Source organism: Erpetoichthys calabaricus, chromosome 5 (assembly GCF_900747795.2).
Source record: "Erpetoichthys calabaricus chromosome 5, fErpCal1.3, whole genome shotgun sequence".
NCBI lineage: Eukaryota > Metazoa > Chordata > Cladistia > Polypteriformes > Polypteridae > Erpetoichthys > Erpetoichthys calabaricus.
The window spans coordinates 114,164,209-114,177,783 of NC_041398.2; the positions used below are offsets into that span (position 1 = coordinate 114,164,209).

The 13,575-nt window shown below is 38.7% G+C and overlaps 1 protein-coding gene across 2 annotated transcripts in view; it reads left to right on the forward strand.

The window, feature by feature from the left end:
- Positions 1-4,338: 4,338 nt before the first annotated feature.
- LOC114651901 (uncharacterized) overlaps positions 4,339-13,575 on the forward strand; it is a 49,190-nt gene continuing 39,953 nt past the window's right edge. For both annotated transcript variants that reach the window (XM_028801976.2, XM_028801977.2), the window contains exon 1: positions 4,339-4,442. In XM_028801976.2, coding sequence (XP_028657809.1) covers positions 4,355-4,442 — 88 coding nt within the window. In that variant the 5' untranslated portion in view covers positions 4,339-4,354. The remainder of the gene's footprint in view (positions 4,443-13,575) is intronic.

Consider the following 13,575-nt stretch of genomic DNA (forward strand, 5'->3'; position numbering starts at 1 on the left):
AGGTACTGAAAGGTATGTTGCCAAGGGTAGTCTGATAAATTGTCTGCTGTAACTGGATGTTTGACTACCATAAAGTGTGGCATCATTGATAATTGCCTTCAGCTATATGAAGATAACACTGAGGAGCTGGTTGCTGCTCCAGAAAATTCTTTACTTATGATGAAAAGAATCGACGAGAGAAGAACTAGAAGAGGTCAGGGGATTTAGTCCTTTTGTATAAAGAAGTGAAAATTCTCATCGGTGTCCGCTAGGTCATGGTAATATCTAAACCTTATCAGGATAGAGGCTTATTATGTCTGTGGAGATGTCCAAAACATAAGTGATGGGTACCCACAGTGTACAGAGACTGATTCCTGGGCCTAAAATATGATCTTTGGGAATCAGGGGTGTAATGTATTCTGTTGTTAACAAAAAGGGTCTTTGGTCTACAGAAATTGAATTATAGTTTGATCTGGGAAGTAATGCTGGTGTGACCCTCAGATAAGAGTACAAACTATGAACCCCAGCCAATGTGCGGTGAGTTTAAGGCTATGAAGGAAGGTTGGGTTGAGAGACTTTACAAACAAATCCCTGAAGTGGGACCAAGCAGCAATGCAAATAGAGTTTTTGGAAGTTCTTTGAGGAGGGTAAATAAACAAGATAGATAGATAGATAGATAGATAGATACAGTGGTGTGAAAAACTTTTTGCCCCCTTCCTGATTTCTTATTCTTTTGCATGTTTGTCACACAAAATGTTTCTGATCATCAAACACATTTAACCATTAGTCAAATATAACACAAGTAAACACAAAATGCAGTTTGTAAATGGTGGATTTTATTATTTAGGGAGAAAAAAAAATCCAAACCTACATGGCCCTGTGTGAAAAAGTAATTGCCCCCTGAACCTAATAACTGGTTGGGCCACCCTTAGCAGCAATAACTGCAATCAAGCGTTTGCGATAACTTGCAATGAGTCTTTTACAGCGCTCTGGAGGAATTTTGGCCCACTCATCTTTGCAAAATTGTTGTAATTCAGCTTTATTTGAGGGTTTTCTAGCATGAACCGCCTTTTTAAGGTCATGCCATAGCATCTCAATTGGATTCAGTTCAGGACTTTGACTAGGCCACTCCAAAGTCTTCATTTTGTTTTTCTTCAGCCATTCAGAGGTGGATTTGCTGGTGTGTTTTGGGTCATTGTCCTGTTGCAGCACCCAAGATCGCTTCAGCTTGAGTTGACGAACAGATGGCCGGACATTCTCCTTCAGGATTTTTTGGTAGACAGTAGAATTCATGGTTCCATCTATCACAGCAAGCCTTCCAGGTCCTGAAGCAGCAAAACAACCGCAGACCATCACACTACCACCACCATATTTTACTGTTGGTATGATGTTCTTTTTCTGAAATGCTGTGTTCCTTTTACGCCACATGTAACGGGACATTTGCCTTCCAAAAAGTTCAACTTTTGACTCATCAGTCCACAAGGTATTTTCCCAAAAGTCTTGGCAATCATTGAGATGTTTCTTAGCAAAATTGAGACGAGCCATAATGTTCTTTTTGCTTAACAGTGGTTTGCGTCTTGGAAATCTGCCATGCAGGCCGTTTTTGCCCAGTCTCTTTCTTATGGTGGAGTCGTGAACACTGACCTTAATTGAGGCAAGTGAGGCCTGCAGTTCTTTAGACGTTGTCCTGGGGTCTTTTGTGACCTCTCGGATGAGTCGTCTCTGCACTCTTGGGGTAATTTTGGTTGGCCGGCCACTCCTGGGAAGGTTCACCACTGTTCCATGTTTTTGCCATTTGTGGATAATGGCTCTCACTGTGGTTCGCTGGAGTCCCAAAGCTTTAGAAATGGCTTTATAACCTTTACCAGACTGATAGATCTCAATTACTTCTGTTCTCATTTGTTCCTGAATTTCTTTGGATCTTGGCATGATGTCTAGCTTTTGAGGTGCTTTTGGTCTACTTCTCTGTGTCAGGCAGCTCCTATTTAAGTGATTTCTTGATTGAAACAGGTGTGGCAGTAATCAGGCCTGGGGGTGGCTACGGAAATTGAACTCAGGTGTGATACACCACAGTTAGGTTATTTTTTAACAAGGGGGCAATTACTTTTTCACACAGGGCCATGTAGGTTTGGATTTTTTTTTCTCCCTAAATAATAAAAACCATCATTTAAAAACTGCATTTTGTGTTTACTTGTGTTATATTTGACTAATGGTTAAATGTGTTTGATGATCAGAAACATTTTGTGTGACAAACATGCAAAAGAATAAGAAATCAGGAAGGGGGCAAATAGTTTTTCACACCACTGTAGATAGATAGATAGATAGATAGATAGATAGATAGATAGATAGATAGATAGATAGATAGATAGATCCCCTTGGGATTAATAAAGTATCTATCTATCTATCTATCTATCTAGATAGATACTTTATTAATCCCAAGGGGGTTGATAAGGTTTGAAGGTTGATATGGCAAAACCCTGAATCTTCCCGGCCAAGAAGGACTGCTAAGAGTTGGTTTATGTGATTGTGGGGTTTGTTTTGATTATCACCTAACAGTATTTCAGTGGATGCTTTATTTTTTTCTAAATTATAGTTTGATCTGGGAAGGAAGAGGTCATTAAGAGGTCTTTAATGACCTCTTAGGCACAGCTGTCAGCAGTGTGTCTGTTTGCGGAGAGAGTGTCGACCTTGTCGAGAGGTTTACTTACCTAGGCAATGACATTCAGGTCTCTGGTGACTATTCCTATGAAGTCAGCATACGGTTTGGGAGAGCATGGGGGGTCATGAGGTCGCTGGAAAGGGGTGTGTGGCACTCCTGATATCTATGCAAATGGATGAAGGGCCAAGTCTTCAGAGTCCTGGTGCTTCCTGTCTTGCTATATGGTTGCAAGACATGGACACTATCCAGTGACCTGAGATGAAGACTGGACTCCTTCAGTACTGTTTCTCTTTAGAGAATCCTTGGGTATTACTGGTTTGAATTTGTGTCAAATGAGTGGTTGCTCATGGAGTCCTGAATAAGGCACATTACCTGTATTGTGAGGGAGCGTTGGTTATGGCACTACAGCCATGTGGCATGATTCCCTGAGGGTGATCCGGCTCACAGAATCCTCATTGTTGAGGACCTGAGTGGCTGGACCAGGCAAAGAGGACGCCCCGTAACACCTGGCTTTCTGGAGGGTGGGACAGGACCGCATGTTTGCCTGGGGGGTTGCCAACCAGAATCCTGAGCTGTTTCATTGTGTGGTGGTTGCGGCAACGAGCTGTACCAGTGCTTACTCCTCAACCTGATCTGACCTGACTTGGGAAGTAATGCTGCCGTAACTCTAATGTAAGAGTACCATTTCATGGCATGCAGAAATGACTACATCACATTGTTTTATTTAAGATTTATCTTTTAAAGCATTATGATTATTCCTTTACTTAAGTTTTCTGGTAGTTTATAGTTTTATCATGGATCATAAAAAGAAGTACTACTCACCATTAACTGCTAGTATGAGCCGAAGTGGTTGTTTTCTTCCTCCTAGTCCCAGTGCCTACAATCAGAATTATCAGTGCAGATGTCAGCACCTCATAACACATTTTCCTTGTATGCTGGCGGAGAACCCCCTCCACAACCTCACACTCCTCCCACCCCCTTAACTTGTTGCATGTCAAACAGTGGAGGAGGAAGTTGCTTAATTGCTGAAATGACGCAGTCCTTAGATCACATTGACAGACTTGAATGCCATGCTCGAGGCACATCAAAGGATCTGGAAAAGCATTGTGTGAACCTCTGAATAAATAAATAATGTCTCAGTGACACACTTAACACAAAGTATTCCACACTAGGCATCCAATGCCATCCACTTGGTTGTTCCCTTAATATGTTGTTACAGGTCTTTTAAGTAGTGATGATCTTACAATATAAATCATTTTAAAATTAAGATCAGATGCTGTACTGAATGTCACTCTGCACCCCAAATGAAATTCTGCAATGGCAGATTGGGCAGAAGATAAGAGATGCAGCAAAGTGCATTGGCTTTAGAATGAAGCTCCTATCAGGATGACACTTTTAATCTTTTTATCATCAAACCTTAAATGAGTGGTACAAGAAATAGAGACACTGGGGTGAGTTTAGAATTCTGTTCAGGGTGAATATCCCGTTCTGTCCTCCCTCTCTTTCTCTTTTCCTCTATCTCTGTCTGTGTTTGGACAACAAAAAAAATATATTAAAAAAGGGTGTTAAAGTGTGTAGCCTGAGTGAATCAAAACAAGAAAGACAGCACACACGAAAAGGAAATGAGTAAGACCATTTCACGCATGCCTGATATCAAGGGAGTCAGGAAGTCAGTGACAGAAGCATGCTTGTGTCTTGAATGGTCCGCAGACAGCTATGACAAAAGCAACCTGCCTGAAACTTCTAACTTTAATATTGATCATACTCATTATATGTCTTCCAGAGTTTTTCAACAATCAACAAAGTAAGTGGAGTTTTTATATGATTTATTTATTTATTTAAATTTGCTAGGCAACATTTGCCCCAGAGCAAAAAGAGAAATATCTTCCTGTATGTGATGGATTTGGCAGTCTTGGTTGTCAGTTGGTGGTAGAAGTGGCTGCACAAAATTGACTACCTTGTTGATGGCAAGTTTAAAGCAATGTTTGTTCATACAGTGGCAGTTTTCTGTGTTATATTTAATTTGCCCAGTTTATTCTGTTATAATTCCAAGTGAAAGGCATGATGGCACAGTCATTAGCTCTCAAATCCTGATGGTACAGGACTATTGGCACTTGCACCAGTAGATTCTATCCACAGATTCTACCCACAAGTGTTAAGGCTGGTGAATAGTCAATCATAAGAATTCAATTTATATATACAGTATGTATATATATATATATATATATATATATATATATATATATATATATATATATGTGTGTGTGTGTGTGTGTGTCTGTGTGTATATATATTTATAGAAATATATATTGCTTGCTCTTAATACTTATATAATGTATTTATGTTGACTGTTCTAAGGAGACAAGTAAGTACAAATTCCATTGTACTATGGACACATAACAATAAACTTGACTTGAACTTGAATCTCAGGTGGCTCACCATCCATAGAGAGTTTCATATTCTGTTCACTTTTCTGACAACTCTGTATATTAGTAAATGCATATGTGAGTGTGAGTGTGCTCTGCAACAGATGGCTACTTCTTGCCTTGCACCTCATACTGTCTGTATGGCTACCAATTCCCACCATCCCTGAACTTAACCATCTGATTTGAAAACAGTCTAGTGATTAGTGAAATGTATGATTAGTATTTACTTTTGCACCACCAAATTCCTGAAAAGGTATCTGGATGGCTTAAATCATGCAAAAAAAGTAATCCAAGTTATCTGTGAGCAGTTCATGTTTCTCCTTTTCTGAGTGAGTTTCCTGGGAAGATTGAGGTTGAATGGTGACATTTATGGGTGGTGTGTTCCTTGTCATGACTGGCCTCCAGAATTTTGTTTCTGCTAGTATTTTATCTGGTTGCCTGCCTCTCTACTCTGGACAAAACAGTAGTTTAAATGACTAGACAGATGAAACAAGTATTGTTATACTTTTGAGTGAGCAAAATAAAACTAGAGATCAAAATCAGGGATCACTGGTTATAGATTTTTCATGGAATGTGTGGTTCGTGACACAATCAGTGTATTTCCTTTTAAAAATCCATTCATTCTTCCTTCCAATTTCTGTACCTGCTTACCAAGTTCAGGGTTATGGAGCCTGTAATCCATGCTGGCAGCATTATGTGCAAGGCAGGAACTAAAACCTGGTGGGATGTCAGTCCATCGTAGGAGACACTGCTACCATCATACTGTACACAGGACTGATTTAATTAGAAGCGATACTAAAATTGAATTACTGATATTTACATATATGGAACAAATGTTGTTAAGTAATTTATGGATGCATCAACTATGGGGGGTTAAGGAACCCATTTGAGTTGCCAGTGCAACACTTGCCGTTTGAAAATGAGATGACCATTAAATTCATCCTTTTTTAAGGCCATGGTTATTACATTTACCATTATCAGATCTAACTACTATCCAATTCTATACTTTCATTGATCCATTCATTTTTCCTGACCAGCTCAATCCAAAAAGTATGACATGAAGTGAGCCTTCACTCTTCCTTTCTTTATCCATGGAGCTTCTTCCTTGTCACCATTCATATCCAAACTCAATGTTGAAACTCTTCTTTGTTGCATTCAAATACAAACAATCATACTTTAAAGTGGTGATATTTCTTTTCTGTTATTCTTTACTAAATGCACTCTTCCCATGCTTGATGCACTTTTCTGTTTGCTTAACTGTAAGAAACTGTCAGGCAGGCTGATCTGTTTATTTTTCCAGATGTATAGGTAGGATGAGAGTCATGGGTCTTTGCATGCCTCAACCTGACTATTAGTGATGAGCAAAACAATTCATATGAAAATTGAATTTGCAGCGAGGCTCAGTTTTTGTTAACACTTTAGTGTAGGTACTGCAAAAATGCATCTATTACTCATTTACTCTTATGTAACAAGACCTTAACACACATTTCTTTAGGTATTCATAACATTTACAAAGCATCAGTAAAGTGTTGATTCATCTCAGCAGTGTGGCCTACTAATACAATTTCACTTTGGAGTGGTCTGAGGTGGCCTAATTGAACACCTATTTCTCCTGATATATTACATACAGTATTTAGTACAAGACCTGTGAATCCTTCATATTAACAAGTCATTTTACCATCATGTCAATATGTCACACTGTACTAAGATTAATAACTCATCTACTGATGTTTTAGAAGTGTTATGAAGACCAAAAGAAGCTTTTGGGAAGGTCTCGTTACATAAGAGTAAATGAGTAATAGACGGATTTTTGCAGTACCTAAATTAACGTGCTTCCCAGTTTTTGCTTCACAAAAAAATTCATGAAATTGTGTTTAAATTCCAGTGAAATTTGTGATTTTCACACAAGAAGAAAGGTTTTAATTTCACACAGGCCTGCTTGTCATTTCGCATTTAAATAAAATCTGTAGTGGAAGAAAAATCACTATAAGGGAACATGTTTTCAACAAGAATAAGGGATTAATGGCAGGGGTTGGGTGGGTTTTCCGGCAGCAACAAACTAATGTGCCTGATGGTGCATTTTGGTGTGTCTTAGTCTGAAAAATATGTCACTTTTTTTTTAAAAATGCACTTTTCTATAGTGATGTGAACAAGAAATATAAATAGAATTGATTTTGCCGGGGTGATATGGATTACAGTACAGGCTTTAAGCAGCTGTAGAATAGAACAGAGGTAAATATGGGAGTATGAACAAGGCTTGAGGAAGCAGCATTCTTTGCTTTCTGCCCAAAAAAGCTTAAACCTCAAAAAATTCTTAAGCGAGTTTGATGTTTTACAAATGCAAAATCACCTATGAAACGAATTTTAGTGTCAGAGTCGCAGAACTGCATGCAAAACAAAACTTACCTGCTTTGCTCATCACTACTGATAATTAGTCACCTAAACTGATATTGTGTTTGCATGAAACGTGAGCCACGTGGAATGATCTCCAGAGCAGGAGGTGCTGTTTACAGACACCTAAGCCTTTCTAGTGTTATTTAGGGAGTCACTGTTCCATTGTTCCCTTTTGAATAATGTTTTCAGATTTCAATATTGCAGAAAAACATCCTTTGTTCAGGTTTTAAATCTCCAACACGTCTAGTGCAAACACGCAGTTGCCATCTGACGGACCCTCTCAATACATCTCCATTGCTGGCAGGTTGTCTATGAGAATGTCAGCTCCTCCCTGCTTGAAGTTTGATTTGCATTACCACCCCATTAGACTTTTGATTCCAGACCAAACATGCTTTGCGTAGGGTGTGCAAGCCATTTTAATGGCCTGCTCCAATTTGGAGAATGTGCTTTTGAGCTGGGCTGATGGCCTTGTTTTCCATATCCAGCCAATCCCACCCCAGAATGATCTTATACAGAGATTCAGGAGAACCACCACCCTCAGAATTTGGCCTCTCAATTCACTACAGTCTCACACCACAGACTGGATTCAGGAGAATGCACTGCTTAAGTACAATACCATTTGCAGAGGGTGTAGAAGCACTCCATGGGTTCCTCAGTACAAGGTCAGCAAGCTCATCCACACTTCACGTTGGTGACTCTGATATCAGCCTTATTTTATATCAAAGGCTCCAGATCTTGAAAGCCAAATGTTGAAAGTCTGATCTTTCTTTTGTTAGCTATTTGCTCTCCTTCAGTTCTTCTTTTGGGCAGCATCTCTTGGTGGCACTTGACTAACTCAGTGAGCTCCTTCATGTTCTTCTATGATTGACACTACACCAGCACATAGAGCTATTGTAGTAGATAATCTGCTAACATGAATGCTACAATCAAGATACTTGCTTCTAGAGACTGGATGCTTGGGTCCTAATAGGGGAATGTTAAATGTTAATAATAATCGGTGTTACTTCTGACAGCTAAGGGCCAGACCATGGAAGCTGACGAAATACAAGGCCAGGATCTCTTTGTGGAGGTTATTATAGTCATTGACAAGTCCTCCATATTGTAGTAGGCCTGCAGGGCATCCTTATCAGGAACTGGGTGAGGATGTGAACCCATTCTTAGGGTGGCAAGCAGTAGTGGGCAGATTTAAATTCAAGGACCCTGAAGGAAGGCTTAGTATCCACCAAATCTGTATATTAAGTCAAAAACTGTGCTGGGTTTTCATATCTGTAATGGGCCACAGTTGCTCCTTCAGCCTCATTTCTTGCTGATCATTGTTTGTTTTGTTGTGTTGGAACCTATACCTGGAATTGCTGTAAGAGCACTGCCATGTGTCTCCAGGATTCCCCAATGCTCAGTTACTGTAGCTCCAACATATCATTATGGATCCTACTGACTACACCACTGAAAAAAATCCCAGTTTAATTTCTGAGTGAAATTGCAGAAAAGTGACTTAAAAATAACTATGCTCCCTGGTGTACAAAAACACAACTCATGTTCTCATTACACCAGTGCCATCATAGGTTGCTCGTTGAAAGTGATGACCTGTAGCTGGGTCTTCAGACTGATGGGGGGAGAGATGGCAAGAATTCAAAGGTGGTTTTAGTAGAGCTCTTTGTCTGCACGACTGTGGAAAAACAGCCATATTGGTAACTTGTGTAACAACCTCTAAAACCTCACCCGGTGTTACCTTTTAACCATTTCCCATAAGGCTTGTGATATTCTCTTGCACATGACAGTTCTCAGTGGCAGAAGTAACCATAGAACAGCCAAGTGCTAATCAGAATTACTTGCTCTGCAGGCACTGGAACAAAAAAAGAGGTCACAAGATACTTGGAGACGGTAAGGAGAATTCAGTCAAACTATTAGGTGGTAGCAAAATTTCTCCAGGTAGACCACACACGATATTGCTGTGTAACTTGAAAGGCAGGCAGCATCAGAGCAATAAGAGCAGGGTCTGGTTAATTGGCAACACTAAGTCGGCCTGTACAAGTGAGTGTCGGGCTGCCCAGTAATGGCATGGCACTCCTTGCAGGTTTGTTTGCTGCCTTGAACTCAACAGTACAATACTATATTAGAATAAGCTAATTTTTGAAAATGAATTCATGAAGAAATTTTGATCATAAAGCCCAGCTAACATCTAGATTAACTATTATCTTTTAATAGGTAGGAGTGCAATGATGTGACGGGTTGTGCCACTGTTGGCCCATCTAACTAACAATGGGTGCCATTGCTGTCATCAAGATGGCAGTGACCATGAGTAAAACACATTAAGTACTGGAAGATACCTTTCAATAAAATGCTAAAAACCTGGCACCTCAATAATGTCACGGAAAATACAATAAACTAAAATAAAAATAAGAATTCAAAAGATTAATTAACTTAATGTCTAATTATTTTCTGACAAATGACAATGATAAAACACAAAACAGAAGGTCCTTTAATGGGATAGTGACACTTTGCTTAGTCATTGATGTCCTAAGTTTCACTGTCTATTCTAATCTCTATAAATTTATTGAGTTCTTCAGCTGCATTTACTGTAATAATTGTGTTTTGGATTTTTATTTAAAATGTTATATATAAATATTACTGAACACATGTCCAGCAGATATTGATTTTGCCAGGCTGGTGATGAATGAATGAAGTCCACCATTTGCTTTACAATTCTCCACAGGTTAACAAATGACGTTAGGCTATATCTTGGGGATCGAATTAAGACTAACTTATGAATAAATAAAGAAATAAAAGTCCTACCTACTCAGAAGGCTCACTTTACTCTTCAAAAATGGATGTGAACCCTGCCATTCCCCAGCTGATTCTGAAAACAAACCTGGTTACAGATGTGAGAGAGCAAGAAAAAAAAGACTGGAAATTTAATTGAAACTGAATTTTGGAAGTCAAATTTTCATATTTAACCTCTAATCATCAGAGGAACCCTGTTCATCATTTGCTTAATTATAGTTTTATGCAGAATAATGCCAGATCATTTTCCTATGGGCAGATCCTTGACAACGGAGGCATGTCTTCAGCAAGCTTCTCAGCAATTTAATTAGCACTCAGCTTCACATTAGGCAGAAAAACCCATTTCTGAACGTGTCTAAAGTTCACAGTCCTATGTGTACAACAGAACAAAATCAGTTAATTAGAACACCTCAGGGAATCGCCTATCATGCTCAATAGTTGAAGTATGGAAATAAGCCACCATAAAATACACACTCAAGTGTAAGAGCAGAACAGAGTAAAAGTGCTGCTGCCATATCAGTATTCTTAGAAAATTTCATCTTATCATTTGTCTCCTTTAAATGTACTGAGAAAAATGCTTTCCCAAATGTTTCCTACAGCACCAACACCAATATAAATGAAAGTACACCACACTTCCTTCTCTTTTCTTTCTTTAGTTTCTCTTCTTTCTCTCTTCATTTCTGATCATGGGGCCTGTGAGTGCCAATGTGTTATGTGCAAGAAATTAAATTGGAAATATATTAGAGAAAGAAAATATTGTCCTCAACTAGCACCTTTCATCTCATGTGTGAATTTCACCTTGGGATTAATAAAGTATCTATCTATCTATCTATCTATCTATCTATCTATCTATCTATCTATCTATCTATCTATCTATCTATCTATCTATCTATCTATCTATCTATCTATCTATCTATCTATCTATCTATCTATCTATCTATCTATCTATCTATCTATCTGAGTCAGGAACCAGGCAGGAGGAAACTTGACCATTGCGTCTTTAATTTTCCAAAGAGGGAGTACCTCCTTTCAGCAAACTGATAAGAGTGTCTTTCCGACTAAAGTAATTCATATATTTTTTTCATATTTTTTAGTGTGACTACATGAGATGAGCTGATTTATACAACTTTGATGTATGAAATGATTGGTTAACATATTATTTACACCTTTTATGACCTTATTTTTCCCAGCATACATGACTTAAAGTTACAGTATTCTAGGTTTCGCCCCAGACCAAGTTCCTTTTTTAAAAAGCATCCTCACCACATTTTATCTTGTCAGATTACCCACACCCAGCTCAGACTTACTGCACCCGTTTTCCCTTTTGCACAATAACTTATTTGCAGAGTCTTATCTTGCATGCCCAGGTGGCCATTGATTAATACTGTGCAACTTAAAGCATATAAAAATAATCCTGCAGTTAAGGTGTTCATCAGGTAAGAATTTCACTGTCCTCTGTGTATGAATTTAGTTGGAATCTCTCATTTCCAATATTTGTAGGATTCAACAAAAATTTCACTGGGAAAAAAAACATAGGAGAGATCTCACTGAGACGTGTAGTTATAAATGATAACTAAATATGTATTTGATTTCGATAATTTGCATGTTTTAACTTTCATGTACTGTTTATTAGAAAGCAATCTGTCAGACTGCCTGTAGGAAATGGAAGTTTATTTTTTTTAGATGCTACTGAACAGTAAAAGCCACCTCAGTCCTGGTATTCTTTATTATCTTGGGTTTGTGAGGTTGACCCATACTCCTCTATGGCCCATTAACTGTTTCTGAATGTTATTTCCAGTACATTTCCACCATGGCTCCATTTCTTAGACACCCTGCACTGCTGCTCTGTGGCCAGATGACTGTGGATTTGTATCAGTAAAGTCTACAGAACATCCTTAAAGCACTGGCACCCAGGCAAACAGACATTCTTCCTAAATGGTAACCATGACCCGTATGAATGAAGATCTCAGTAAGTACAATAAAAAAGATAACTTACTTAAAAAGAAGAACATACCCAAGACCTCTTGTTGGGTCTTCCTGTTTTTCACTCTTTTGTTGTACTTTTTGATCATTGAGTAATCAAAAAAAAGGACAATTTTCTTGCATTTGGGTGAATTTCCTCAGACTTTGTCTAGTTACTTGCAGGAATGCACATTCTTGCCCAAGAGACACAACGTCCAGCTTTAGCAAAACACAACCAAACTGCACTGTCACAAGTCAGGTAAGGTCTACGTTAGGCACGTAACACAACATTGTCAAAACCATTTAATCCAATTTAGGCTTGAAAAAGGCTGCATCCTATTACAGAAATATGTGGTGCAAGACATTACCCAGTTCTGGACTGGGGGCCAGCATGTCGCAAAGGCTAGTTGTGTTTGTTCGGGATTATGGCCACTGTGGTACAACCCCACCAGATGTTTTTGCAAAAGAAGTAACAAGCTTCCCTCAGCAATTTATCTTAATTATTAAAATTCTTACAACAACCTTAAACATTGTCTTCTTAAGCATTTTGTACAAAATTTTCTATCATATTCTCAATTTAGTTACTTACCTAGAAACATCTTGCTTTTTGTAGTATGTGAAATTGTCTTTATGCTGGGTGCTGCAAGCCTGTTCTGGCTGAAGGCCAGGACCAATTGGCCCTGCAGTGTTCTCTGTACCTTTGGGGGTGTGTGTGTGCACATATGCAACCTGAACTTTCCAGTTTAGTGATGGGGCTTGTAATTCATTAAAATGAGTACTATCTGTTGTTGCTGTTTGATTTTTTATCGCTCAGGCTTTTCCCAGCAGCACACACCACTAAAGAGGTACAAAAAGTCCAGTACCAGTTGCTCCCTTAAAGGCAGCTACAGTAATCTGAAACAAAGGAAGACATTATGCTGCATCCTGATCTTTATCCACTGCTGAAGAGGACTACACGAAATGTGAAAAAGCCACTAACTAAGCTTATGTGTGATCAATTCACTTCTTGGATAAGAAGCCAGCAATACGATACCCTTATTTAATAGATGTGCAGAACCCTTGTGAGAAAATAACAAGTGCAAATGTAGAAAATCATTTTTTCAATTGTTTGCTGGCCTCATACTGTTGAGCAAACACCTGTCCGCTCAGTGGTTAGCACTACTTCTGGGCAGCCCCTGAGTCTTCTATTTGAGTCATTCAGTCTGGAAAGTCTGTGTATTCTTTCTGTGTTATTATGGTTTGTTCTTTTTCACCTGAAAGTCATTCAATTCTAAACTCAAGATGTTGATGTTTCAATTTAGGCAGTTCATAGCCAATATTTTTTCTAGAGAGGCAGGTGGTTGTGAGGCTCTCAGTTTACTTAATGTTAAAATC